The 23,748-nt window shown below is 44.3% G+C and overlaps 7 protein-coding genes, 1 long non-coding RNA gene and 1 other non-coding gene across 10 annotated transcripts; 6 read left to right on the top strand and 3 right to left on the bottom strand.

Annotated features, from left to right (window-relative positions):
• The first annotated feature begins 23 nt into the window (after positions 1–23).
• On the top strand, positions 24–10,125 carry LOC135351868 (tubulin-specific chaperone D-like). Of its 2 annotated transcripts, XM_064550976.1 has the most exons (26): positions 24–85; positions 1,633–1,792; positions 2,174–2,224; positions 2,340–2,742; positions 2,830–2,912; positions 3,077–3,270; positions 3,317–3,445; positions 3,492–3,604; positions 3,660–3,734; positions 3,797–3,891; positions 4,097–4,253; positions 4,364–4,537; positions 4,591–4,745; positions 4,911–5,083; positions 6,451–6,505; positions 6,564–6,682; positions 6,740–6,818; positions 6,968–7,415; positions 7,507–7,662; positions 7,845–7,983; positions 8,190–8,386; positions 9,107–9,196; positions 9,289–9,373; positions 9,439–9,548; positions 9,604–9,682; positions 9,979–10,125. In XM_064550976.1, the coding sequence occupies exons 2-26, from the start codon at positions 1,657–1,659 to the stop codon at positions 10,072–10,074; spliced, it is 3,591 nt and encodes a 1,196-aa protein (XP_064407046.1). In that variant the 5' UTR covers positions 24–85; positions 1,633–1,656; the 3' UTR covers positions 10,075–10,125. The 2 variants fall into 2 exon arrangements, with proteins under 2 accessions (XP_064407046.1, XP_064407047.1); XM_064550977.1 differs by lacking the exon at positions 24–85 and having other exon boundaries at positions 1,656–1,792; positions 3,498–3,604.
• On the bottom strand, positions 388–1,623 carry LOC135351890 (uncharacterized). Its single transcript, XR_010399527.1, has 2 exons — positions 1,481–1,623; positions 388–1,011 (listed from the first exon to the last, which is right to left on the bottom strand). It is a non-coding gene; the product is annotated as an uncharacterized LOC135351890 (long non-coding RNA).
• An 11-nt stretch (positions 10,126–10,136) lies between the features above and the next one.
• Positions 10,137–11,375, top strand: LOC135351887 (small nuclear ribonucleoprotein Sm D-like protein). Its single transcript, XM_064551000.1, has 3 exons — positions 10,137–10,430; positions 10,515–10,649; positions 10,957–11,375. The coding sequence occupies exons 1-3, from the start codon at positions 10,280–10,282 to the stop codon at positions 11,355–11,357; spliced, it is 687 nt and encodes a 228-aa protein (XP_064407070.1). The 5' UTR covers positions 10,137–10,279; the 3' UTR covers positions 11,358–11,375.
• Positions 11,376–11,446: 71 nt separating this feature from the next.
• On the bottom strand, positions 11,447–14,928 carry LOC135351876 (uncharacterized). The gene is made up of 3 exons (XM_064550988.1): positions 14,768–14,928; positions 13,960–14,340; positions 11,447–13,050 (listed from the first exon to the last, which is right to left on the bottom strand). Exons 1-3 carry the CDS (start codon positions 14,808–14,810, stop codon positions 11,624–11,626), a joined length of 1,851 nt encoding a protein of 616 aa, XP_064407058.1. The 5' UTR covers positions 14,811–14,928; the 3' UTR covers positions 11,447–11,623.
• Positions 14,929–15,061: 133 nt separating this feature from the next.
• On the top strand, positions 15,062–18,072 carry LOC135351882 (neutrophil cytosol factor 4-like). The gene is made up of 8 exons (XM_064550995.1): positions 15,062–15,222; positions 15,412–15,568; positions 15,625–15,701; positions 15,754–15,917; positions 16,509–16,605; positions 16,726–16,905; positions 17,367–17,521; positions 17,767–18,072. Exons 1-8 carry the CDS (start codon positions 15,130–15,132, stop codon positions 17,978–17,980), a joined length of 1,137 nt encoding a protein of 378 aa, XP_064407065.1. The 5' UTR covers positions 15,062–15,129; the 3' UTR covers positions 17,981–18,072.
• Positions 18,073–18,696: 624 nt separating this feature from the next.
• On the top strand, positions 18,697–20,977 carry LOC135351884 (SUMO-activating enzyme subunit 1-like). The gene is made up of 9 exons (XM_064550996.1): positions 18,697–18,857; positions 19,298–19,463; positions 19,515–19,661; positions 19,717–19,826; positions 19,876–19,978; positions 20,109–20,211; positions 20,395–20,530; positions 20,684–20,753; positions 20,801–20,977. Exons 1-9 carry the CDS (start codon positions 18,748–18,750, stop codon positions 20,894–20,896), a joined length of 1,041 nt encoding a protein of 346 aa, XP_064407066.1. The 5' UTR covers positions 18,697–18,747; the 3' UTR covers positions 20,897–20,977.
• Positions 20,941–22,113, bottom strand: LOC135351885 (uncharacterized). The gene is made up of 2 exons (XM_064550997.1): positions 21,831–22,113; positions 20,941–21,708 (listed from the first exon to the last, which is right to left on the bottom strand). The coding sequence occupies exons 1-2, from the start codon at positions 21,982–21,984 to the stop codon at positions 21,011–21,013; spliced, it is 852 nt and encodes a 283-aa protein (XP_064407067.1). The 5' UTR covers positions 21,985–22,113; the 3' UTR covers positions 20,941–21,010.
• A 9-nt stretch (positions 22,114–22,122) lies between these two features.
• On the top strand, positions 22,123–23,707 carry LOC135351888 (large ribosomal subunit protein eL18-like). Its single transcript, XM_064551001.1, has 6 exons — positions 22,123–22,200; positions 22,317–22,400; positions 22,458–22,565; positions 22,655–22,753; positions 22,991–23,184; positions 23,509–23,707. The coding sequence occupies exons 1-6, from the start codon at positions 22,198–22,200 to the stop codon at positions 23,582–23,584; spliced, it is 564 nt and encodes a 187-aa protein (XP_064407071.1). The 5' UTR covers positions 22,123–22,197; the 3' UTR covers positions 23,585–23,707.
• Positions 22,804–22,878, top strand: LOC135351929 (small nucleolar RNA SNORD24). Its single transcript, XR_010399536.1, has one exon. It is a non-coding gene; the product is annotated as a small nucleolar RNA SNORD24 (small nucleolar RNA).
• Positions 23,708–23,748: the final 41 nt, after the last annotated feature.

The following is a 23,748-nucleotide window of genomic DNA, read 5'->3' as shown; positions in this document are numbered from 1 at the left end:
TAGATCTCACTGCAACCAGCTCTTGGCAAGGGAAAACTCTCAGCTTGAGACACGCCCCCTGCAGAGAGTGTAGTAGAGAGTGAACCATAGATAGTAGAGGAAGGGGATTGTGAACGAGATCACGTGAACTCAATTTCATGGACTGTCCGTGTTAGACGGAAGCATTAGCAGAATGGCCGGAAGTAGACAGGAAGTATATAGATCTGTGTTGCTGGGTATGGTTGCAGCCTCCTCTGTGGGCCCTCCTGCTAGTGAAGACATATCAAGGAAGTAGGGACTCTGAGCTATGTGTGTATGCAAGCTTTTAGTTTTGAAATTCTTTTTTTTGTAGGTTCTTTCTACTCTGGAAATGTGTCTATGCTCTACAATTATACAATATAAAATATCCATGACAACTCATCATCTATATAACATTATTATGAACTGCAGACAAGCCATGACATTGTAAAGATACACGTATATTATGAACGATATGAGTCAGAATGTGTTGTCAGAGTCCGGTCTTCTGCGTTTGGGTAACGGTTCGTGAACAATTTTTTGACAGAACTTACCTGATCAACTATATAATAAGTGTAGAAGAGTGATGCTTTCACAAATCTAATTAAACATTTAAGGCCAGGATTTTCATCACAAAAGTTCAGGGAATCGATGTATCTCAATCAAAATAGCACAGCACGCTGGTAACTTAGGTTGAAAGAACTGGAGTGATGAGGAGAGAGGGGGTGTAAGGGTATATTCAGAACGTACTGACAAATTCCAAATGAGCTGGCACTGAACACACGAGGTGACGATGACATCAACTCTTGGCAGCTTGACAATGGTGAGCACGTTCTTGACGGCAATTAGTTCAACACTGACTTGGCAACCAAGAAGTGGAGAGATTCAAGAGTTGCTGGTCGACTCAGGTAAAGGCTGATGAGAGCAGACGGGGGATGTCTGCTGCTTCTTGCTTTTCTTTTGCTGAAAAAAACGCAATTTCTGACTTCCCATGCCCATTGTTTACAATCACACCTGTGTGGGAAAAGAGCAACATGACATTTTCACACTTTTTCATTGAGGAAAAATTCTTCTTTCGAGTTAGTACAGCTACTATGTAATAGCTATTCTCATAGAGTAAAGCTAAAAGAATCAGAAAATTCACACTAAAACTTTCAATTGTGAACAGTCAGATCAGGACACCCCACACAAAGAAGGCACCCCATTCGACTTATTTCACAACACTGGAGAACAACAAAAAGCTTACATATCAAAAAAAGGGGCTATCCTGTTAAAGCTCAAGTCAAGGAAACAGCCAATATGCTTACTAGCTTCTAAAAGTGTATCAGAAACTAGATTCTCCCCAAACAGTGCTAAAAACAGGTAAATGGTGAGTCATAGCTAACTTGTAGCTCAACAGGTATATCTTATTACTTAAAACGCTCAAAATATTGTTAGTATAGATTACTACTGACATTAAAGCTCTTAGATAGTCGTTTCTTACCTTTAGAACCGAGTAAAACTCTGAAAAGTCTTTAGCCCGCTCAAAATTAGTCAATTCGCGGTCTAACGCGGATAGACCTCAGCTCTCATGTATGATCTATAGCGCACGTGATCTCGTTCACAATCCCCTTCCTCTACTATCTATGAGTGAACACAGGCTTCAAGGTTTTAATAACTATGGCAGAAGTCAGATGGTGCGATGATCCACTTCATTACTTTGGGGAGAACAAGGAAGTGCCCTCACTGGTAGCCGCCCTCCCACAGATCTGCAATGACCCCTATGCTCTGGAGGTATCTCAGGAGAGGTTTCTAGGTATGTACAACATGTTTTAGAGCAGTACACATGTGTACCGTATTTCTTCTAATTACAGCGCCACTCTAACATAAAGCGCTAAGTTCACAAATTTTTACTCCAATTAAGCACCAAGTAATTTCCGGAATTATTTTTTGCTGGCGCTCTAATAGGTAATTAGAAAATAGATTATAATGCAGCCTTTAATGGAGGCTCCACATACTGATACGATAGCCTCGTGGAAACAGCTACTAGTACTCTACGTTCTATTGCTAAGCGCCAAACTGGAATTATAGTTTTTTTCATGTTCTATTTATGCGCCACTGGAAAATCATAATTAATTGTTAGTGGGGCTATAATTAGAAAGACGGTGCTATATATGATATCCTCACATCCACACAGGGATACTAGACAAGTATCAGTATCAGCCGCAGTTACTGGACCCTTTCTTCGGTAAGGAAGTCTCCCGTAATATCGATATCGCATTTGTAGTTAGTCATCAACCCCCCCACATACACACACCACACTCACACACCACACCTCCCCCCCCACACACATACACACACAGAAAAGCTCATTGCTCAGCTATTTCAGTTGGCTCATCCCCAGCATGAAGCCCCGCCCACTTCGAGACACCAGGCTTTCAAGTACCTCTACTATCTGTCCAAGCTCCGTGGTTCAAAGGTCATAGTTCGTTGGTTTTCCCACGAGGTATCGGAACTAGTTCCTGTTCTAGAGTTGCTACAGCAACAAAACACGAAGGATGTTGCAAAATGGGAATCGAGATATATTCTGTTGCTATGGCTCTCCATTATTATCATCATGCCCTTTGACCTCTCGCGAATGGACACGCCCATTCAGCCAGGCCACACCCCCAAGCAGCGAATCGTTGACAGGATGTACGACATTGGAAAACTATATCTAGCTGTATCAGATAAATCAGGAGATGCAGCAACCACAATGTTAGCCAAGTGAGTTCCAAGAAATAATGGATGGCTCTGATAATAAATACTGTATTGACATGTTGTGTGTGATTGGCTATGTGTGTGTGTGTGCAGGTTGCTGTCGCGACCAGATGTGATACAGCAGAAGATGAACGAGTTTCTCGAGTGGTCCTTCACTACCCTCACTACTGTCGACAGTGAGTTCAGTATTGTTTTTCGTATAATAATAATAATTCCTAAGTATACTGTGAACTTGATTCAGTCCATTGATTCCAAGCTCTCTGTAAGTTTTAGATTAAGTATTGATTGTTGTCGATACCAAGTTAAAACAGTACTATTTTCTGCCCCCTCCCCCCAACAGAGTATGTAATGCTGGGCATACAAGGGATCCCAGTGGTGACTGGAATACTCAAGACTCTCTCCACACTCTTCAAGATCACCAAACGTGAGGACATGGTCTCCTACGCCCCACGTGTCCTGGAGCTGCTCAGTGGGTGTGGTCTCAGCCAGAGCTACAACACGCAGCTCAGAAAACTGAACATCAAGTTGACTCAGGTGAATAATCGTACTTTAACCTCTCAATTGAAAGAAAGTTTTACAGCGCCTTGGAATGACGTTTCTGGCATCTCGAGTTGCCTCATGGCGTTATCAGAGGGGAAGTCGTTCTCTAGCGGAGACACTGAAGTCAACCACACCTTCTTCACAACCCTTACAGCCTCACCAAGAGGAGGTGGGTTCTCCCTGCCCACCACACACACACACACCCCACCACCCAGGCACAGGATGATGACGGCTACGAAATACCTGAACAGATTGAAGATGTACTGGAGCTGCTACTGACTGGTCTCAGAGACAATGACACTATTGTCAGGTGGTCTGCTGCGAAAGGGTGAGGTCTACTATAATTACAGAGTATACGTTGATTTGCTCTTTGTTGCCTCCAGAATTGGCCGTCTAACAGGCAGACTTCCCAAAGAGCTAGCTGATGATGTCGTTGAGTCTCTCCTGGATTTCTTCAGGTATGTGTGGCACTGGTAGTTTGTAGGATCATGGCTAATACTGACTGTCTTGTGTTTGGTAGTGTGAGGGATAGTGATGCTGCCTGGCACGGCGGGTGTTTGGCACTGGCTGAGCTGGGGAGAAGAGGACTCCTCCTACCACAGAGACTGCCCAAAGGTGTGGGGGTGTGGGGGTGTGTGGTAGGTGAAGAGCTTTTCATGATGTGCAACACTCCTTTACTATTCCATTGATCTGGTATTATTAATATCTGCATGTTCACTGTATATACAGTACCTATAGAATCAGCCTTGGTTGTAGGTAGCCTTGAATTCTAATGATTCTTTGTGTGTGTACAATGGTATACCTTCCTTCACACATACAGTGGTCCCTGTGGTCCTGAAGGCCCTCATATACGATGAGAGGCGTGGTCTGAGCAGCGTGGGTGCTCACGTCAGGGACTCAGCTTGTTATGTCTGCTGGTCCTTTGCTAGAGCCTACGAACCCAATGAACTGAAACCTTACGTCAACGACATCGCCCGGTGAGAATGCACCATCACTTAGCAAAATTAACTCCACTCTTTTCCTTTGTTACCCACTAATATCACTTCTTTCTTTCTTTCTTTATTTCCCCTACACCCACACACTCCAGTGCTCTTGTTATCACGACTGTGTTTGATCGAGAGGTCAACTGTCGCAGAGCTGCCTCCGCTGCCTTCCAGGAGAACGTGGGGAGACAAGGGACTTTCCCTCATGGCATTGACATTCTCACAGCTTCGGACTATTTTGCCGTGGGGAGCAGAGCCAACGCCTACACACACGTCAGGTGAGAACTAACTACAGTGTAGGAGGGAAAATCCAAGACATTTTACCTTGTAGTGTGTATGTGGCTCAGTTCTCTGAGTACACATGTTCTCTGATTGACCACCTCCTGGCCGAGAAGCTCAAACATTGGGACATAAGTGTGAGAGAGCTAGCTGCTGAGGCTCTGCGTAACATAACACACAGGGACCCAAGCTACATCAGAGAGCAAGGTTTGGGTCAGGTCTTTCCTAATATATTTTAAGCCTGATTACTAAGCGTACCATGTGATAGGCTTCCTTTCAGCTACTCAAAAAAATGTTTTATTGTTGAAATTGGCCCATCCAAAGTGTGATTTAATTTGTTTTCTCGCTACTCCCCCCCCCCCCCCCCCCCAGTTCTTCCGTCCCTGTTGCCATTGGTGATGTCACCTGACCCCGCCCTGCAACACGGTGCTCTAAGAGCTGTCTCAGAGTTGACCTTTGCCCTCTACGAGCTAGACTCCAGCTCCACCCTCCAACAAACCCTGGGTGATGACATCATCGCTCAACTTCTGGACATAGCACCTAAAGTGAGTATTGGGTATACTCTTCACTGTAAAACGTTAAATAAATCTTTGAGGGCCGGGAGTGTAGTTGAGCATCTTTCAACAGCCATAACTTGAGTATCGTTGATCCAATGTCAACATTTTTATGATTTCCTGAAAGCTTAGAAAGAGACCTTTCAAATGATGTGTTGCAATCCAACATTTTGTTGGGGCCCTAATTTGTCATTTTTCGGCCTTGGACCATGGGCTATAATCCATGGTATCGCCAAATTGGCAAACACTTTTATCTCTCAAATATAATTTTTAATGGCACCATTTGAACTAAAATTTTCTAAGCTTTCAGAAAATCCCAAAAAATGTTGACATTGGATCCACGGAATTCAAGTTATGGCAGCCGAAAATATCCCCAAACTATTGAATAAACGGAGTGTAGTTGAACATCTTTCAACAGCCTTAACTTGAGTATCGTTGATCCAATGTCAAAAATTTTACGATTTTCTGAAAGCTTAGAAAGAGACCTTTCAAATGATGTGTTTCAATCCAACATTTTGTTGGGGCCCAAATTGTCATTTTTCGGCCTTGGACCATGGGCTATATAATCCATGGTATGGCCAAATTAGCAAACACTTTTATCTCTCAAATATAATTTTTAATGGCACCATTTGAACTAAAATTTTCTAAGTTTTCAGAAAATCCTAAAAAATTTGACATTGGATCCATGGAATTCAAGTTATGGCAGCCAAAAGAATCCCCGAACCATTGAATGAATGGAGTGTAGTTGAACATCTTTCGGCTGCCATAACTTGAGTATCGTTGATCCAATGTCAACATTTTTATGATTTCCTGAAAGCTTAGAAAGAGACCTTTCAAATGATGTGTTGCAATCCAACATTTTGTTGGGGCCCTCATGGGCTATATATATAATCCATGGTATCGCCAAATTGGCAAACACTTTTATCTCTCAAATATAATTTTTAATGGCACCATTTGAACTAAAATTTTCTAAGCTTTCAGAAATCCTAAAAAAATTTGACATTGGATCCATGGAATTCAAGTTATGGCAGCCAAAAGAATCCCCGAACCATTGAATGAACGGAGTGTAGTTGAACATCTTTCGGCTGCCACAACTTAAGTATCGTTGATCCAATGTCAACATTTTTATTGGGCATGACACCATTGAAACAAAATTTTCAGGAAATCACAAAAATCATTGTTCCAGTTATGACAGCTGAAAGAGTACCCGAACCTTTTGGGGGGCACCTTGTTGTGTGCTCATAAAACATTATTATTATTAATGTAGGCAATGTTCGTGTGTACAGTCACGTGTATGCACTGTTTACTGTCAGAGCTGTGTATTCAACATGTTACAAGGTGTCCTTCTGTTTGTACAGCTGGTGGCTGCTAAAGTGTTCAAGGGAATGACTGGGGAGATACTCATACCCGCTGGTAATCACATGACCTCTCATCCTCTCGTCTTTGTTTACCTCCATTCCTTTTAATGTAGTTCTGAAATATTTCGAGCGTATGAGTTTGTGTGGTCTCCACACGTACACACCCGTTGTCGTGGAAACATGGCAGTCTATTATCGACGACAACATTCCCCACTTGGATGAAAATATACGAGTGAGCACTGTACTTTAAACTCTGCACTATTGACCTCTGTACTCTAACCTCTATCAGCTGTGTGCAGCGTCGGCTCTGACTCAACTATGTGAGTCCCACTACTGTCTATACCAGGACACAGTCAAAGCCACTCAGAGTGAGTCTTCACCCACTCAATATCTGTGTTCCCATTGGCTGTGGTAGTGGAATTATTACCAAGAATATAGAGCTCTGATTTCAAGTATTGCTACTATGTAATCAACTGGTGTAACAAATTATTGTTAAAATAACTTTGTCCTATTTCAGGCGCTCTGGTTCCTCGCTATATTTCCTCACTGACGAGCGACAATCATCTGGATCGTATGGGGTTTTCCCTTGCCCTCAGAGGACTGCCACTCCCCCTTCTACAGGGCCAGCTGGAACCCATTCTCGATAGCCTAGGGAAGTGTATTGGAGACATCGAAGGAGTGGATACTAAGTTTACAGAGTCGAGGAGAGATGCCATCTACGCAGTCACCAGTATTGCTACTAAAGTGGGTGTGTCCTCCGACGTGTCATGTGATGTGTCATGTGATTTATGTCCCGGGAATTTGGAGGCTGTGTTTGAAATGCTGTTCACTGGATTGGCCGACTATACAGTAGATGGGCGTGGCGATGTGGGGGCTCTTGTGAGGGAGGCTAGTATGCAAGGCATAGGTGATGTACTACTGAAGATTATTGACTCTGGACACTCGGAGATTATCACTCCTGAAATGTGAGTATCTTTGAACTGGCGTAATAAATAAATAAATGTTAAAGGTACTATTTCACTGTACAATTGTTGACCTTTGTTGACCTCTTGACAGATGCCGAAAGGCCATGTGCTGTTTGCTACAACAAGCCAACGAGAAGATTGATCGCACAAGGGGCGTGGCCCTCACCACCCTCACAGCCCTCGTCCTCCACACGCCCACACTCCCGCACATCCCACACCACACCCATCTCAAGGAGATATTTTGCAAGTAAGTGTGTTTTTTACGTACAAATAAGAATTAATTGTACAAACAATGTCATTGTATATAAACTATTTCTTAACATTGTAGATAACATATAACAAACTATTGTTGATATAATGTTACAAATTTTAATGCTTGATTTTCGTTGCCGTGTGTACATGTATCAACAATTTCTTCATTCCATGCAGGACTGATATGGACATAGTGAACTGGAGTGTGCCTCAGACCACCTTCCCCCTCACTGTGCAGCTGCTGGCCCTACCAGACTACTCTTATCCCACTCTCCTCGGCCTCGTCATCAGTGTGGGGGGTCTCACAGAGTCTACAGTGAGACAACCACACCACTTATAGCTAGCTTAATATTTAACTGTCTATAACGGGATTGTCAGGAGCTACACATTGCATCTCTTAGTTTTGATATTGATTAGCTAAGTTTTGACCTCATAAAAGTAGCTTGCCAAATTAGGTCTAAGGCTGTTATTTTTCCCTCCCAGAACTTATAACTTTGAGTCTCAATTGTTTTTGTTGTTCAGGTTCGTCAGTCCAGTGCATCGTTGCTAAGCTACCTCCGATCTGTGACCTCTGACCCCTCCACTCTGGAGTCATTCACCACACCCCTCATTAAAGTGTTCGGTGATAATGTCAAGAACAACAGAGTTATCCTTCCACTGTTCAAGACACTCGATCTGTTGCTGTCTAATGGAGTGTTTGAAGTGCTTTCTCAAGGAGAGTAAGTGCCCCCCCCACACACACACACACGTACCTCCCCCCCACACACACACGTACCTCCCCCCCACACACACATGTACCTCCCCCCCCACACACACATGTACCTCCCCCCCACACACACATGTACCTCCCCCCCACACACACATGTACCTCCCCCCCACACACACACACACGTACCTCCCCCCCACGCACACGTACCTTCCCCCCACACGCACACGTACCTCCCCCCACACACACACGTACCTCCCCCCCACACACACATGTACCTCCCCCCCCACACACACATGTACCTCCCCCCCCACACACACACGTACCTCCCCCCCACACACACGTACCTCCCCCCCACACACACACACACGTACCTCCCCCCCACACGCACACGTACCTCCCCCCCACACACACATGTACCTCCCCCCCACACACACGCACACGTACCTCCCCCCCACACACACATGTACCTCCCCCCCACACACACGCACACGTACCTCCCCCCCACACACACATGTACCTCCCCCCCACACACACACGTACCTCCCCCCCACACACACACGTACCTCCCCCCCACACACACATGTACCTCCCCCCCACACACATGCACACGTACCTCCCCCCCACACACACGCACACGTACCTCCCCCCCACACACACACGTACCTCCCCCCCACACACACACGTACCTCCCCCCCACACACACACGTACCTCCCCCCCACACACACACAGCCACGACTTCCCGTCTTTGCTACTAGAGCTGATGAAGCAAGAAGTGAAAAATTCGAAGGATGCAACGAAGCTTCTCTCCTCTATCAACGTGTGAGTTAATGCCTTCTCTCCAACAGCTACTCACTTTAGAAACACTTTGCTTGCATGTGTGTGTATGATGATGGCTGGTAATGACTGTACAGGTTCTGTGGGCTACTCCAGTTCCCTGAGGTCAGGCAAGCCACCCTCAATCACGTCATGATTCTTCTCTGTCATCGTATACCAGCTGTGAGTTTATGTAACTGTCAAATGTGTTTTTTTATGTCTTAGCCCCTCAATTTATTTTTTACCAGGTTCGGAAAATGACTGCAGACCAGCTTTACATCACCTTAGTGACATTTGATGACATCATCGATACTGAGGTGATGGAGGAGGTCATATCCATTCTCTCTGACACTGCATGGTGAGTACAGGTCATGTGACCCGGCACCTAATCATGTGACATTGATCCACTCTAGGGACGGTGGGATTGTGTCAGTGAGAGAGCAACGGAATATCATCTGTGACCTGCTCAAACTAGCCCGGCCAAAACTAGTGGTGTGTTATATCAAACAATAGACAGTACAGGTCTAGAGTTAGTGGTAGCTGTCAGGTCTAGAGTTAGTGGTAGCTATCTTTGAGAGCCCGTAATTTGTCTTTGTCTTACACGTGGATAATTATAATAAGTTCTGTTTAAATCCAAATTTGACAAACAAAGGCTTTGCGCTTTTTCCTAAATTTCAGCGTTTAATTTTGGGTAGCTACCTGATTAGAATTTCACATGTTACATGTCTGTACATGCACACACACACACACACACACACACACACACACACACATGCACACGCACACAGGCAAAGACGTCTAGTGGCAAGACTTCAAGCAAGAAGCCAAAAGATGATTTCGACAGCTACAGAGATTTGGTGGACAGAGCAGCTTCTGGCTACTGACAATGTATTATAGGACATTCATGTTTCTGAGCTAATTACTGTTGCTGATTGCATCTATTAAACGCCGCATTATTAGCCGCGGGTAGAGGTCTCTTCATCAGGCCGAGTTTTTTCTAATAGAACGCATGCCAAGTGATTATTCGAGACACTACATGAACGGATTAGTGACCGCGGTTATTATTAGAGGTCAACATGGACTGCAAACATGCAAGGTGAAGAACATGATGTAGAGGAGGCCCTGGACTTCCTCTCTCCTCAGTTTGATCCTCTGAGGGCACTAGCCACCAGCCCCTCCAAGATACAGCTGCCATGTCCTGACGTGAGGCCCTGTGATAACCTCAAAATGTATGGACAAGGTATGACCGGCCGTGTACGTGTGTCAACATCGCATCGATAATCGTTCTGTAGCTATTTTCAATGGTATGCTCTCTTCCCTGTAGTACTGAAGGGGACTAGGAGAGTGTACGCACGACCTAAAGAGGAACCAGCCCCGCCCCCTGCCACACCCACCCCACCACCACCTCGAGCACTGGAGCCAAAGTTCTCCTCGAAGACAGTAACTACCTTCATGCGACGTAAATATGTATTCTGTAGGAAGGTTTTCTAGTGTGGATTTTGACCTATATTATAGTTGCGTAAGAACTGGGTAAATTTTACGATAATAATGCTTTGCGTTGCTTTTTGTAAGTAATATCAACCTAGCATTAAATAGAGCATGAACGGCCTTTTTCCGAAAATAAGGAATCATGGCTTGTTCCAAATTTGAGATTTGAGCATACCATCTGAAAGAGCTCCAGTCCTTCTATATAAGCTTTCAGAAATCAAAATCAAATTGGTAAAATTGGACCATCAGAACTCTAGAATTGTTGTTGTTTCTTGCAGGATCTGACCCTGGGCCGTTTAAGTTGCTCCAAGATTGCTGGAGGGCTTTGTCTCGTGTGAGGGTGTGGACCCGACACTGTGTGGGCGTGAGAGGAGTGTGTGAGGGTGTGCTCCTTGCCTTCGACAAGCACATGAACCTTGTACTCCAGGAAGTCACTGAATATTACCAGCCGTTTAGAACACTGGGTAACGGAGGGGTGGAGGGAAGAAAGAAGAAAAAGAAAAAAAAGAAAAATAAAGAAAAGTCGGACGTTGATGATAGTCATGTGATTAGAACTAGTGCTCATGTGATTAAAGGTTGCTGTCATGTGATAGAGAATGTAGATACATTTCAATCACGGACATTATCTCGATTATTTGTACGTGGTGACAACGTTGTTATTGTGTCATCGATAAGATAATCACATTTTCATATTTAATATTGTGTGTTTCTGTACGAGTACAATAACCATCATGCACACATGCACACATGCCATCAGTATACATCACATTGCAAGCATGAGGTCATAATAAGAATCAACAAGTTTGCATAAAATTTTAGACTGAAGTTAGTTCAAAATGTAGTACAAAAAAGCATTGGTATAAACACACAGTAATATCACATGTAAAACATATTATACAAAATTTAATACAAGAAGCCCTACACATGATTCACTACACACACAACTTAACTAGCCACACCCTCAAACGCTAAGTCCGCATACTGTCTCGGAAAAAGTCCCTGTTTTCCTATTTTCTTTGTTGCCTCTATATCCAACAGCTCTCCGAACCACCAATCAGATCCATCGCTGGGTTCGCTCACAAGGATGAGATCTCCTCTAATCAATCCTAATTCATCTTTTTCGTGTGCTTCAAAGTCCCAGAGTGACACGTAGACTTTCTTGAGTACGATTCCATTTGAACCTTGACTGTACATCTTGTCCAGGTCTATTGGCAGGTCCTCTACTAGAGGGGGTGGTGGGGCGGGCTTTTGAGTGGGTGGGGCAGGCGTATGAGGGGGCAGGGCGGGCTTATGAGTGGGTGGGGCAGGCATGTGAGGGGGCAAGGCAGGCTTCTGAGTGGGTGGAGCAACCTCTTGTGGAGCTCGTGGGGGTAATAGTGGGTGTGAAGTAGGCGGACCAGGGGGTGGGGTCATGGGTGGTGGAGGTGGTGCGTCTGGGTGAAAGGCCGTGGTATCTTCGTATGTCTCCTCTAGAATCTCCTCTCCAGGAGCTACGTCAACATACTCGGCAGATGATGTCAATTCCTCAACGTCGCCGTGTGCTGCTGGAGAAACTGGCAAATAATCGCCGCCATCTTCCTCTTCAGACTCTTCTTCTATGATCGGCGCTGGGACGTCCTCGTATAGATCTTCATTGTCTCCAAGATCTTGGACAGTTGTGAACGACCGTGGTTTAGGAATGGACGTGGGAATGGGAGAAACGTGACCACTAGACGGCATACGGGGAAGAGTAACAGATGATCCCATACCAGAAGCCGACGAGGAGAAAATGCTAGGAGGTGGAATTTTCTGTGTAACTTTCTCGATGGATGCTATCCATTTTTCTCTGGTCTCTGAGGAGATGGCACGAAAACAGTAGTCTTTCTTCGTGCCAGTGGCGGTGTCTGTTTGCGTGAGCTTGAAGGCAAACTGTTTCTTCTTTTCGTTTGTCAAAGTTGACTCTTTAGAGACAGTGAAGTTGAGAACACAGATGAAATTGTTGTACGATTTACTTGACTCTTTTTCATAGAAATACATGAGTGGGCCAGACATGACACAATAACGTTTCTGCCAATTCTTTCGATTGTGTCCACCTAATTTCTCCAGAATGCCCTTGATACTGATTCCTTTTAGACTGCCTACTTTTGAATCACCACTGCCCTTCTTGGGAGGTGAATAAATCCCGTTCCAATCTGTCGAAACATCGCCTGAACGTTCCATTTGTGCACGTTCGCGAGTCGATTCAATGAACTCTGCACCCGAGGCGGAGTTTTCTCTTGACTGTGAGGGAGTGGGTGGTTGTAGTGAGGAGGCGGTGCTTGGTCGACTGTCAGAGGATAACGATGGTTCCTCGTACAACTCTGGTACAGGCTCCTGTACCGGTGGGCCAGGAACTGTGTGTGTGTGTGTGTGTGTGTGTGTGTGTGTGTGTGTGTGTGTGGTGTGTTCACTACATACTCGTACTATTATCAATTTTAATAAGTACCGTAAAGTTTTGACAGGTCAACAGCTAAGATATCTCAAGAATGCATATTTTAGGCTGGCTGACTGGAGTGTTTATACAAGAGTGTTTGTGCAAGGAAGCTGGTTGCTAAACAGAAAATTGATAAAAGGTTCAGAGAAAGCCTGGTAGGGGGGAAGTTTACCAAAGCCATGCAGTGAAGCCACGATCACAAGGATAGTTTACAAATCAATATTCTCCATACAATCACACACACACACATGCTTATTGTGTTCTTTTAACATAATCCAGTGTAGAAACTACACTATAACAATGGCTACCAAAACACCATCATCACACACAGCTGCCCCTAGAGCAAAGTTTGTGCAAAAGGCAACATAACAAAACATGTATCTAATTTCACAATACTAAAGGTGACAAGGGCTCCCACAGAAACAGGTCCAGTGAAGTTTTATAAACACACATTTTCTCAATAAGCTGTTCAGTATACGACCCTCAGAAATACATGTGCTATACTTCAACACATACATACCACACGAATGAGCTACACCCACCCCCCCACACACACAACCTCCACCCACACACACACATAACCTCCACCCCCCCACACACACAACCTCCACCCCCCCACACACACATAACCTCCACCCCCACACCACACACATAACCTCCACCCCCCACACACACAACCTCCACCCCCCCACACACACAACCTCCACCCCCACACACACACACAACCTCCACCCCCCCACACACACAACCTCCACCCCCACACACACACATAACCTCCACCCCCACACCACACACATAACCTCCACCCCCACACACACTCCACACTCACTCGGTTCCTCATAAACATCATCGTCCTGCTCTCCTGCCATAGCTTCGTACATCTCTTGTGATAGGTCCCCTCCGCTTCTCTGTGAGGGCTCAAACTCGAGATAATCCGTTACCTCTTCTAGCTGCCCCACCCCTTCCATGTCCGTGTACATCTCCTGTTCCTCCTCTTCCCCAATCTCCGGGATATCAGTAGGTGGGGGTGGGGGTGGTTTGGGGGCCTTATTGTTGGAGGGTGTATTCACAAGGGGCCGCAAAGACGGTGGAACAGACCGTATCCTGTTGCAGAGGTCATTTAGAATTTGAGAAAACTTTTCTCGCTTGTAACTGCAGTCTGGGGATAGAGCCTCTCTGGCTAGATCCGTTGAGATGAATGCATGTACAGCTGTGTGGGTATTGAAGCATATCGTTGGTCAGCTAATCAACATACCAAGCATTGTTAGGGAGCTCACACAGGGAGACGTTTATTTTGATACCAATTGACAATAATCGTTAGTTTCGATTTACATAGATTGACTATCAGTATTTAGTTTTCCACCAAATTACTACACTGGTATTATCATGATAGTGACCTATTATTGGTTAACCTGACCCAATCGTGTTGTTATTAGTTTATGACTTGAGGTAGCTAGCTAGCTATGAACTTGGCCAACAAAACAGCCATTGCTTACAAACAGCAAATACCCAGCCTCCCACCTACGATGTTGGTAGTATAGTTGATCTATTGCTAACCATAATAGAGTGGTGGACAATTACATTGGTCTCAATTGAGGTAGCTTGTACAGCTAGCTTGTAGCTGTAACACAACTGACCTGTCACACTGTCCAGAAGTTCTGTGAGCAGATCTTTACTCATCTTGATAGCTGCGTTGCTCTATTCTGCACAAGTAGAGTCCTAGCTGCTGCCTAATCTTTAGTTAGCAGTGAGCACGCCTTGAGATTATATCAGGGTCCAAAAACCACTTAATTAACAGATACGCCCACGTCTAGAGGCTGTGCACACATCAATTTTAATAATATTCATAGCATACCCATGCAGCAGTAAAGTGTCTACGGTTTTGACCTCGAGGCTACAATAATTATATTGGGGAAAGACCCTCTAACAGCAAACGAGCCCCTCCCCCTGAACTACTGCTGACCTTGCTGTTTGGAGATAGTTAAGTTCAAGAGAGGATATGATGGCGAGCTCTAAGCAACCCACGGGCTCTCCTGTGGTAAAGCTGGAGATTTATGATGTGGAGAAAGTTAGAGGAATGTCAAAATTCTATGTAAGAGTTCAATAGCTGTACAACAGTGGCAGCTAGTAGTGTCTTTGTAGTTTGTTTTGACTCCTACTACTTCCCACCACACACACACACACACACACACACACACACACACACACACACACACACACACCACACACACACACACACCACACACACACACACACCACACACACACACACACACACACAGCTGTACCTAATCCAGGCCACCTGCAAGGACGGATCTCGTTACAATATTCGTCGTCGATACAGACAATTTGACGAGGTATACAACTCCTTGGAGAAGAGGTTCCCAATAGAGGCCGGATTTATCAAAGCCAAGGAACGAATACTACCAGATCTACCAGGTTAGTAGTCTAAAAAATGCGTCCCAAAGTTAAGCTATAAATCATGTCTGATTTAGGCAAAGTGATATTTGGGCGTAGTGCTGTGAAAGACCTGGCTGAAAAGAGACTACCAGCTCTTAACAGTTACTTGAAGGTCAGTTATATACCATGGTAGACATATTGTCATATAACATTGTGTTTTACAGAAACTTATGAGTCTATCGGACAAAATTCGATATGATTCAATTGTGCTAGCGTTCACAAAGCCTACCCCTGAAGACCTCACCATCTCACCATCCAACGGCCATGCTAAGTCAGGAAAACCAGAGCGGCCAGCTCCTCCATCAAAACCAGCTCTTCCTACAATCAAGTGAGTAGTTTGTGTATTGTTGAGCTGTGTGTGTGTGGCTACGGTAGATTTGTTACATGGAGTAACTACCCGGTATGTCAGTATCCTCCTACACAAGTGTCTCATTCCAGTGAAACTTTATCATTATTAGTAGAAACAAGAGTTCATTAGGAAGAGTACACAACTCCACTTAAAGCTCTTGGTTGAACTTGTGTTGGTACTAATACAGTAACTGTCCAACACACACAGACCTGCTAGACCACCTCTGACCCCCTCCCCCCCAACACACACAGGCCTGCTAGACCACCTCCAGCTGCCTCTAGTGTAACTCTATATTGGTATTAATACAGCAATTGTACTGACCCCCTCCCCCCAACACACACAGGCCTGCTAGACCACCTCTGACCCCCTCCCCCCAACACACACAGACCTGCTAGACCACCTCCAGCTGCCTCTAGTGTAACTCTATATTGGTACTAATACAGCAATTGTACTGACCCCCTCCCCCCAACACACACAGACCTGCTAGACCACCTCCAGCTGCCTCTAGTGTAACTCTATATTGGTACTAATACAGCAACTGTACTGACCCCCTCCCCCCAACACACACAGACCTGCTAGACCACCTCCAGCTGCCTCTAGAAAAGTCCCTCCACCGAGACCAATGGCTCCAGTCTCAAAGACCTCAACAACAGAACCAACAGCAAAGGTCAGCAAGAGATTAATACATCTGTAGCTTCTATGTACTACTAAATGGTTTCACATGTAGTCAGTCATGCCCTACATTGTTGTGTAATTTAATTGATAACTATTTATGTTCTTGCCTCAGGCACTGTACAGCTACACTGCACAGTTTGCAGACGAGCTAAGTTTTGTAGAGGGCCGTACAATCACTGGTATCACAAGAGTGAACGCTGAATGGTGGGAGGGACATCTGGACGGGAGAAAAGGCCTCGTCCCCAGTAACTACATTCAGGTCACAGAATGTTCTGCACGGAAAAGCTCCAAGGTGAATAGTTTCAGCAGTTGTATGCATTAAGCTAATTAGGGGGGGGGTGTAGTTGAACATCTTTCAACAGCCATAACTTTAATATTATTGATCCAAATTCAAAATTTTTATGATTTTCTGAAAGCTTAGAAAAAGACCTTCAAATGATGTGTTTCAATCCAAAATTTTGTTGGGATATTCATTTTTCGGCCTTGGACCATTGGGCTATATATAATCCATGGTATTTGGCCAAAATTAGCAAATACTTTTATCTCTCAAATATGAACATTGATGGCACCATTTGAAAGGTCTTTTTATAAGCTTTCAGAAAATCGCAAAATTGTTGAAATTGGATCCACGGAACTCAAGTTATGGCGACCGAAAGAGTTCCTGAGCCATTATTAAACGGGAGAGGGTGTAAACATCTTTCAATATCATTAATCCACCCTTACACACCACACCATACTCCCGCCCCCACACAGGACACCGCTCAGAGCTCGGACGAGTGGGACAGCTCTGATGATGAGACAGAGAGAGGGAAGGTGACCTACTACTTCAACGGGGCAGCTAGAACGGTGGATGTTTCTATGGCAACTGTGAAGTTCCCCACACTGTCAGCTTTGTCTCAGGCAATAAAGTGAGCTAGGACAGATGCTGTGATAAGTGACATTAGTTCATTTCCATTGTCGTATTGTGAGATCTAGCTATCATTTCTGGAGGCTCTTTATTTTTACAGCTAGCTTTGTATCATCTCTAACCAGTCTACCTGTGTACGTAGCAGAAGTTTGTGGATTTTACGGTGACTACTCGTTTTGATAGTTTTTTATATAAACACTCTACAAATGATGTATACACTGACTCCACCCCCACCCCTCTGTGCAGGAAACACCTCCATCGTGAGGACGTAGTGCTCAATTTTAAGGACTACTCAGGCGATCTGGTGGAAATGGCAGACTCTGACGACATTGAGCTCATGAAGAGTGAGGGGATTCCCCCCAGGAAGAAGTCCGGAGCTAACCACGCCCACTGGGCTGTCTATGTTACGCAGAGGAACGATCACACACCATATCGAAGACATTCACAACAAACTAGCTAGCTAGCTTTTTTTTTCACTTTAATATATATAGTGTTATAGTCACTTATTGCTGCATTCCACTTTCCATTTATTTATATCATCATGTACTCCTGTTTATATTCATTATGCCTCGAGGCATAGCCGCACGAGGGATATGGTAAAGCCAATATGTGCATGTGTGTCTGTGTGTCTGTCCACTACTATCTATGGTCTGTGTGTCTGTGTGTCCGTTCCGTAACTGCTCAACGGCCATCTAATCTAACTGCTTCCGTTCACCAATGCAGACTCCAACGTCTCTGTCTAAACTCTAAATAATTATAGCTTCCATATCTCAGCCTCTGTCTATTCGTTTATTATAAAAAAAAATAAAAAAAACTACCACTGTAGCCGGGGGGCTGCTGTTGACTATCACAATGAAAGACTACAGGAGGGCTGTGATCTAATGAAAGACTACAGGAGGCTGTGATCTAATGAAAGACTACAGGAGGCTGTGATCTAATGAAAGACTACAGGAGGCTGTGATCTAGTGAAAGACTACAGGAGGGCTGTGATCTAATGAAAGACTACAGGAGGGCTGTGATCTAATGAAAGACTACAGGAGGGCTGTTGACTATCACACAGTTTCCCGGCCACCCACCTACAGCTCCGGAGCCCCGGTTTATAACCCACACGCTACATGGGTGCAGTGAACTGCAACAAGTCAAAAACGTAGGAGGAAGGGGATCTTTTAGCCTCGATCCCAGGCCGCACTGAATATAATTATAGGTGTAATTACAACAAAGTGGAAAATGGAGACTCTGATGGAGATAAATCAAAGCAGTGAAGCAGGGCTAACTGCTGACGAGGCAGAGCAATATGACCGCCAGATCAGGCTATGGGGACTGGATGCTCAGAAGAGGTAGCCATTGTACAACCCACACAACTACAAAAATATGCTAATTATTATTATTACAGTAAGATCTCGATTAATTAATTAAAGCGACACTTTTTAATAATTACGAAGCCAGAGGTCGCATCTTTTGGAGGTTGAAAAATTATATTGAAGTCCTGGTGTCGCATATTTAGAGGGTCGCATCTAATTGGAGGTAACTTTACAGAGTCTACTTGCCTCGATTTCAGGCCACTTAAAAACAATGATTTTCCAGTGGGCTACAAACGAGGCTAGGGAGTGGCTACATTTACCTCTATTTAGAACGCGACATTAAAAAATAATTGTAAACGCAGCTGTCGCTACTTTTAGAGGCCAGAAAATTGCTGAAGCTCCTGGATGTCGCATATTTGGAGGGTTGCCTTAAATCGAGGTCTTACGGTATGTCATTATTTCGATTCCCTGTACAGATTGCGGAGTTCCACAGTGTTGGTGGTGGGTCTGCGAGGACTGGGGTCAGAGGTCGTGAAAAACATTGTCCTGGCGGGTGTGCATGCCATCACCATACTAGACCACACCCCTTTGAGCAAAGACGACTTTGCGGAACGATTCTTAATTAGACAAGACGGAGAAAATGTACATATCATGTTTTCAACAACATTCGCTCATTATTTGTTGCCTCCACAGAGAGCCTTGCAAGCGGTGGCACAGCTGCAAATGCTCAATCCGAATGTGCTAATATCAGCAGACAGTGAGAGGGTGGAGGACAAGGGGGAGGAGTTCTTCACTGGCTTTGATGTGGTTTGTGTCACCAGCTGTACGACTCAGTCAATGGTAGGTGGGGTAAAGATGTGGGTGGATTGCGAATATTACGTGTTTTTTCCCAAAGGTGAGGATTGATGAGATTTGCCGTAAAAACAATATAAAGTTCTTTTGCGGTGATGTCTGGGGCTACTATGGGTACTGTTTTACCGATCTCTCATCACATGATTATACAATGTGAGCTAAGGTATTATGTGCACTGTTAGGGACGTGTGTGTGTTCACAGGGAGGTAGTAAAAGACAAGATGGAGGATTGTATTGAAGTGGAGGCAGCAAGGAGTAAGCGAAAGAGCAGCAACACTGAGCGAGAAATGGTCACCATTAAAAAAGTATGTCTGTCTTACAATTCTAGTTTTACGTACCATGTTTCTCCAATGTACTACATGCTGCTACTTTACTCTGTGCCCCTATAGTTTCGTGTCTGATTAATGAGACCTTGCATTTTTGTTTTAATTATAGTGTCAGTTGTTTTGTTCCCTGAGGGACTCTCTGGCTGTGAATTGGTCCAACAAACCACCTCGTTACTTCAAGAGGACACCTCCAACCTTCTTCATCATTCAGAGTACGTAACATACCAGCACACATAGCCAATTTTTTCTTACGAAACAATTTCTTAAGATTTGTACAGTGGGCCTAGTACAGTGGGCCTAGTACAGTGGGCCTAGTACAGTGGGCCTATTTATTTGCATGATCTGTATTTGTAATTTAAACTCTGCGTTACAACCCACCCACACTACATCAACAGCTTTGCAGGCATTTAAAGACGAGTACCATAGGGACCCCTCTTGCCCCAGTGACTCAGAGCTACTGCTGTCTCTCAGAGAACAAGTGGCACTCAAGTATGGAATATCCAAAGACCTTTTCGAAGAGAGTTTTGTAAGGTCAGTATTGAGCTGTTTTAGCAGCTGGCTTTTTTAACTAAGCGCTTTATCTTGTCTATAATTATTTTGACAAAAGCAAAGGCCTCTGTAGTTCTTATAATGATGGTGTTTTTAGATACAAGTTTATTAGTCGAAATCTAAACTGTATTGCAGGCATTGCAATTCAGAGCTGAGTCCTGTGTGTGCTATAGTGGGAGGAGTGTTGGGGCAAGAGATCATCAAGGTATGATGAAGTATCGATGCTTTTGTTGTCATGACTATACCATGCAGGCAATATCTGCCAAGGACATACCCTACAACAACTGGTTCCTGTACAATGGTGTCAACTCAACTGGCATAGTGGAGACAATTCAGCCATCAACATGAACATGCTCTAGCAATTAATGACTATAAATACCGTACATTCATAATTATAACCTCATGACGTTCATTTTATATTTTAATTAACATGTGTAAAAAGCATGAAAATGCATATGAATATTATATGAAAGTATAGCTATCTGTGTCTTCTGTCTCTTCTGTGTCTGGAGACAGGTACTCTCGAGGACCTTCCAGTCTGTTGGGGTCCAGACTATAACGAGGCTCTCGTGGGAGGGGCTCCTCAAAGTTCACTGTCTTGAAAGATTCCCAGAGATAAAGCGATTGAAAAGTGTCCATCAAGTCCGACATTGATTGCAAGTGTTCTTTATTCTCATCCAGAAACTCTTGTGATGCATTCTCTTCAATAAATTGTTTCAATTCTCTTTTGCCTACTTCTGACAGCTGGTCCACACTCCATGGAGCCTCAGGCACTAAGGTAGCCTCCCAACCATTGTAGGGGCATCCATGATTAATGTATAGTTTCAGAGATGGTGGCAATGGCAATTCTTTTATACGATGTACTTTCTTCCCCATGGCTTTACGGATCAAGGACCGACACTGTGCTTTCATGTCACATGACTGGGTCTCAAGGTACTCGACAACTTCAGTGTTCCCTCGTATGGAGGCCATTTCGACGGGGAGTTGTTTTTGGTGGTTGGGTACGTTCACTTTGCCCCCTTTTCTGACACACATCTGTAGTAGGGGGAGGTCATTGTTCCAGGCACATGTGTGGATCATAGACCAGCCAAACTTATCCACCACGTTGGGATCAGCTCCGTATGAGAATAGTAGTCCAGCTATGGTCAACCGTCGGGGCTCTGCAATGAAATACACATATAAATAATAATAAGAACAATGAAAATAACGCCAGTTTAGATCTAGAGATCAATATTATTAATAGTACAAAATCTACTTCTCAGTCAAGAGCTGAAGTTGTTACCAGAAATCAGTTGTGGGAGGCCTTGGGTAACAGCGCAATACGCGAGGGGAGTACGCCCACTCGCATTCTTTTTGTTGACATCTTGAACCTGTCGAAGTAAATCTTGGATCCTTTCTAAGTCATTTAAGAGTATCGCCTCGTGAAGAGTGGCCATGTTGTCCACGTCCTATTTGGTATGATCTCCAGCTCTCTAGGTTTTTGTACTCTTTGTCTTGTCATATCATTCTCTGCAAAGTCACTGTTGTCTCCAATTTTTGTATTTTTAGATATTACAACATAAACTCAGCCTACAGTTTACGAGCCCCTCCCCCGGTTAAGTTGTGCGCATGCGCATTCCGTCCTTCTTGCTCAGGAATAGGGATCCAGCATGGTAAGTAAAACGTTTTCTATCTACTTGCATCCCACTGTCTACAAAGTGTACAAGTACAATTATTATATTTGTATAGTGCTAATAATTATATGTCCTCTCTCTCGATCTGTTTGTAGGGTATCGACGTAGAGCACAGACAGAGGAAGGTCATCAGAAAAGAACCTAAATCTGATGACCCTTATCTCAGGCTATTGGTCAAGGCAAGCATAAAACATACTAATTACATATAAATGGTTTATATATAATTGTCCCGACAGTTGTACCGATTTCTGGCTCGCCGCACTGATGCTCCGTTCAACAAAGTGGTGCTGAAAAGGCTGTATATGAGCAAGATCAACCGGCCTCCTATGTCCATAGCACGACTCGTAAGCACACCTCCCCCCAATATCATGTGATACGATATATAGTCAACTGGTAATGTTCCCATTTGTATTGTTGTATTTCGGTGCTACAGATTCGTCAGATGAAACCAACTGATAGGAAATCCAAGATCGCTGTTGTCGTAGGCACTATCACAAATGATGTCAGAGTCTTCGATATTCCAAAGCTAACGGTACGCCACCTCTCACACACCCCTCACACACACCCACAAGTTGTTAGTGAAGCTAATGATGAAGACTATATATTTGCTACTCTTGATTGCCTATGTGATGACTAACCACCGAGATCTCTGAAGCTCCTACTAGTATAATAACATAACAGCCAGTGTTTAAATCACCACTCACTGACATTTTTCATACGATAATTATAAACAGGTCATATTATTTTATTATACCTCCTCTCTCGTCAGGTCTGTGCTCTTCGGTTCACTGAGGGAGCTCGTGCTCGTATCCTGAAAGCCGGGGGTGAGGTGTTGACGTTCGACCAGCTGGCAATGAGGGCTCCTCTCGGACAAAACACAGTCCTCCTACAGGGACCACGTAAAGCCAGGGAGGCAGTTCGACACTTTGGACCAGCACCTGGCGTGCCTCACAGTCATACTAAGTGAGTGGGGGTTTGAGAGCCCGTAATTTGAGTTCAGATTGCCCAATTTAAACACTCAATAGCTCTCAAAATTACCATTGAATGGTGTGCTTATGTTTATATACTATTTCTTGATTAGTCAAAATCCACCAAAAGCAAAGGCTATATAAACGGCTGTACATGTAGTTGGTGTGTGCTATGTCTAGTAGCTCATCATGTTTTCATACAGATGACCACACTGTGTATTGTTTATTCCATTATAGCTAGTATCCAGTTTCCAAACATGTTCTTGTAATTTGCATATTGTTGTGACACCACTAACACATACCCACGTTCCCCCCTCAGGCCATACGTCCGATCCAAAGGCCGCAAGTTTGAGAAGGCCCGTGGACGCAGAAAGAGCAAGGGCTTCAAGGTCTAGAACTGAACTCTACTTCTGTGCATTGAGTGCCTGCTTGTATGAGCTGTTGTATTATGAGTCCTTACGTTGACCATTATTAATTTTGATCAATTTGAATTTGAAAGTTTCAATGTATTCAAAGAATGTTTTTCAAATGAATCGAGGGAAAACTTTGGGATAAAAAT

The sequence above is a fragment of the Halichondria panicea genome, chromosome 17 (genome assembly GCF_963675165.1).
Source record: "Halichondria panicea chromosome 17, odHalPani1.1, whole genome shotgun sequence".
In the NCBI taxonomy this organism is placed as follows: Eukaryota; Metazoa; Porifera; class Demospongiae; order Suberitida; family Halichondriidae; genus Halichondria; species Halichondria panicea.
The sequence above is the reverse complement of the archived record's forward strand: the minus strand, read 5'-3'. Positions and strand labels throughout refer to the sequence as shown.

Excerpts from the sequence above, each read along its gene's own strand:
- LOC135351868 (XM_064550976.1), top strand. The coding sequence starts at position 1,657 with ATGGCAGAAGTCAGATGGTGCGATGATCCACTTCATTACTTTGGGGAG. Across the intron at positions 2,913-3,076 it reads TACCCTCACTACTGTCGACA|AGTATGTAATGCTGGGCATA; the intron begins GTGAGTTCAGTA and ends TCCCCCCAACAG. Across the intron at positions 3,446-3,491 it reads TACAGCCTCACCAAGAGGAG|GCACAGGATGATGACGGCTA; the intron begins GTGGGTTCTCCC and ends CCCACCACCCAG.
- LOC135351887 (XM_064551000.1), top strand. The coding sequence starts at position 10,280 with ATGCAAGGTGAAGAACATGATGTAGAGGAGGCCCTGGACTTCCTCTCT. Across the intron at positions 10,431-10,514 it reads CCTCAAAATGTATGGACAAG|TACTGAAGGGGACTAGGAGA; the intron begins GTATGACCGGCC and ends TCTTCCCTGTAG. Across the intron at positions 10,650-10,956 it reads AGTAACTACCTTCATGCGAC|GATCTGACCCTGGGCCGTTT; the intron begins GTAAATATGTAT and ends TGTTTCTTGCAG.
- LOC135351876 (XM_064550988.1), bottom strand. The coding sequence starts at position 14,810 with ATGAGTAAAGATCTGCTCACAGAACTTCTGGACAGTGTGACAG. Across the intron at positions 14,341-14,767 it reads ACTTCTGGACAGTGTGACAG|CTGTACATGCATTCATCTCA; the intron begins GTCAGTTGTGTT and ends ATACCCACACAG. Across the intron at positions 13,051-13,959 it reads TGATGTTTATGAGGAACCGA|TTCCTGGCCCACCGGTACAG; the intron begins GTGAGTGTGGAG and ends ACACACACACAG.
- LOC135351882 (XM_064550995.1), top strand. The coding sequence starts at position 15,130 with ATGATGGCGAGCTCTAAGCAACCCACGGGCTCTCCTGTGGTAAAGCTG. Across the intron at positions 15,702-15,753 it reads CTCTTAACAGTTACTTGAAG|AAACTTATGAGTCTATCGGA; the intron begins GTCAGTTATATA and ends TGTGTTTTACAG. Across the intron at positions 15,918-16,508 it reads CCAGCTCTTCCTACAATCAA|ACCTGCTAGACCACCTCCAG; the intron begins GTGAGTAGTTTG and ends CAACACACACAG.
- LOC135351884 (XM_064550996.1), top strand. The coding sequence starts at position 18,748 with ATGGAGACTCTGATGGAGATAAATCAAAGCAGTGAAGCAGGGCTAACT. Across the intron at positions 19,827-19,875 it reads TCATCACATGATTATACAAT|GGAGGTAGTAAAAGACAAGA; the intron begins GTGAGCTAAGGT and ends GTGTGTTCACAG. Across the intron at positions 19,979-20,108 it reads AAATGGTCACCATTAAAAAA|TGTCAGTTGTTTTGTTCCCT; the intron begins GTATGTCTGTCT and ends TTTTAATTATAG.
- LOC135351885 (XM_064550997.1), bottom strand. The coding sequence starts at position 21,984 with ATGGCCACTCTTCACGAGGCGATACTCTTAAATGACTTAGAAAGGATC. Across the intron at positions 21,709-21,830 it reads CCTCCCACAACTGATTTCTG|AGCCCCGACGGTTGACCATA; the intron begins GTAACAACTTCA and ends ATTTCATTGCAG.
- LOC135351888 (XM_064551001.1), top strand. Across the intron at positions 22,566-22,654 it reads CTATGTCCATAGCACGACTC|ATTCGTCAGATGAAACCAAC; the intron begins GTAAGCACACCT and ends TCGGTGCTACAG. Across the intron at positions 22,754-22,990 it reads TCGATATTCCAAAGCTAACG|GTCTGTGCTCTTCGGTTCAC; the intron begins GTACGCCACCTC and ends CTCTCTCGTCAG.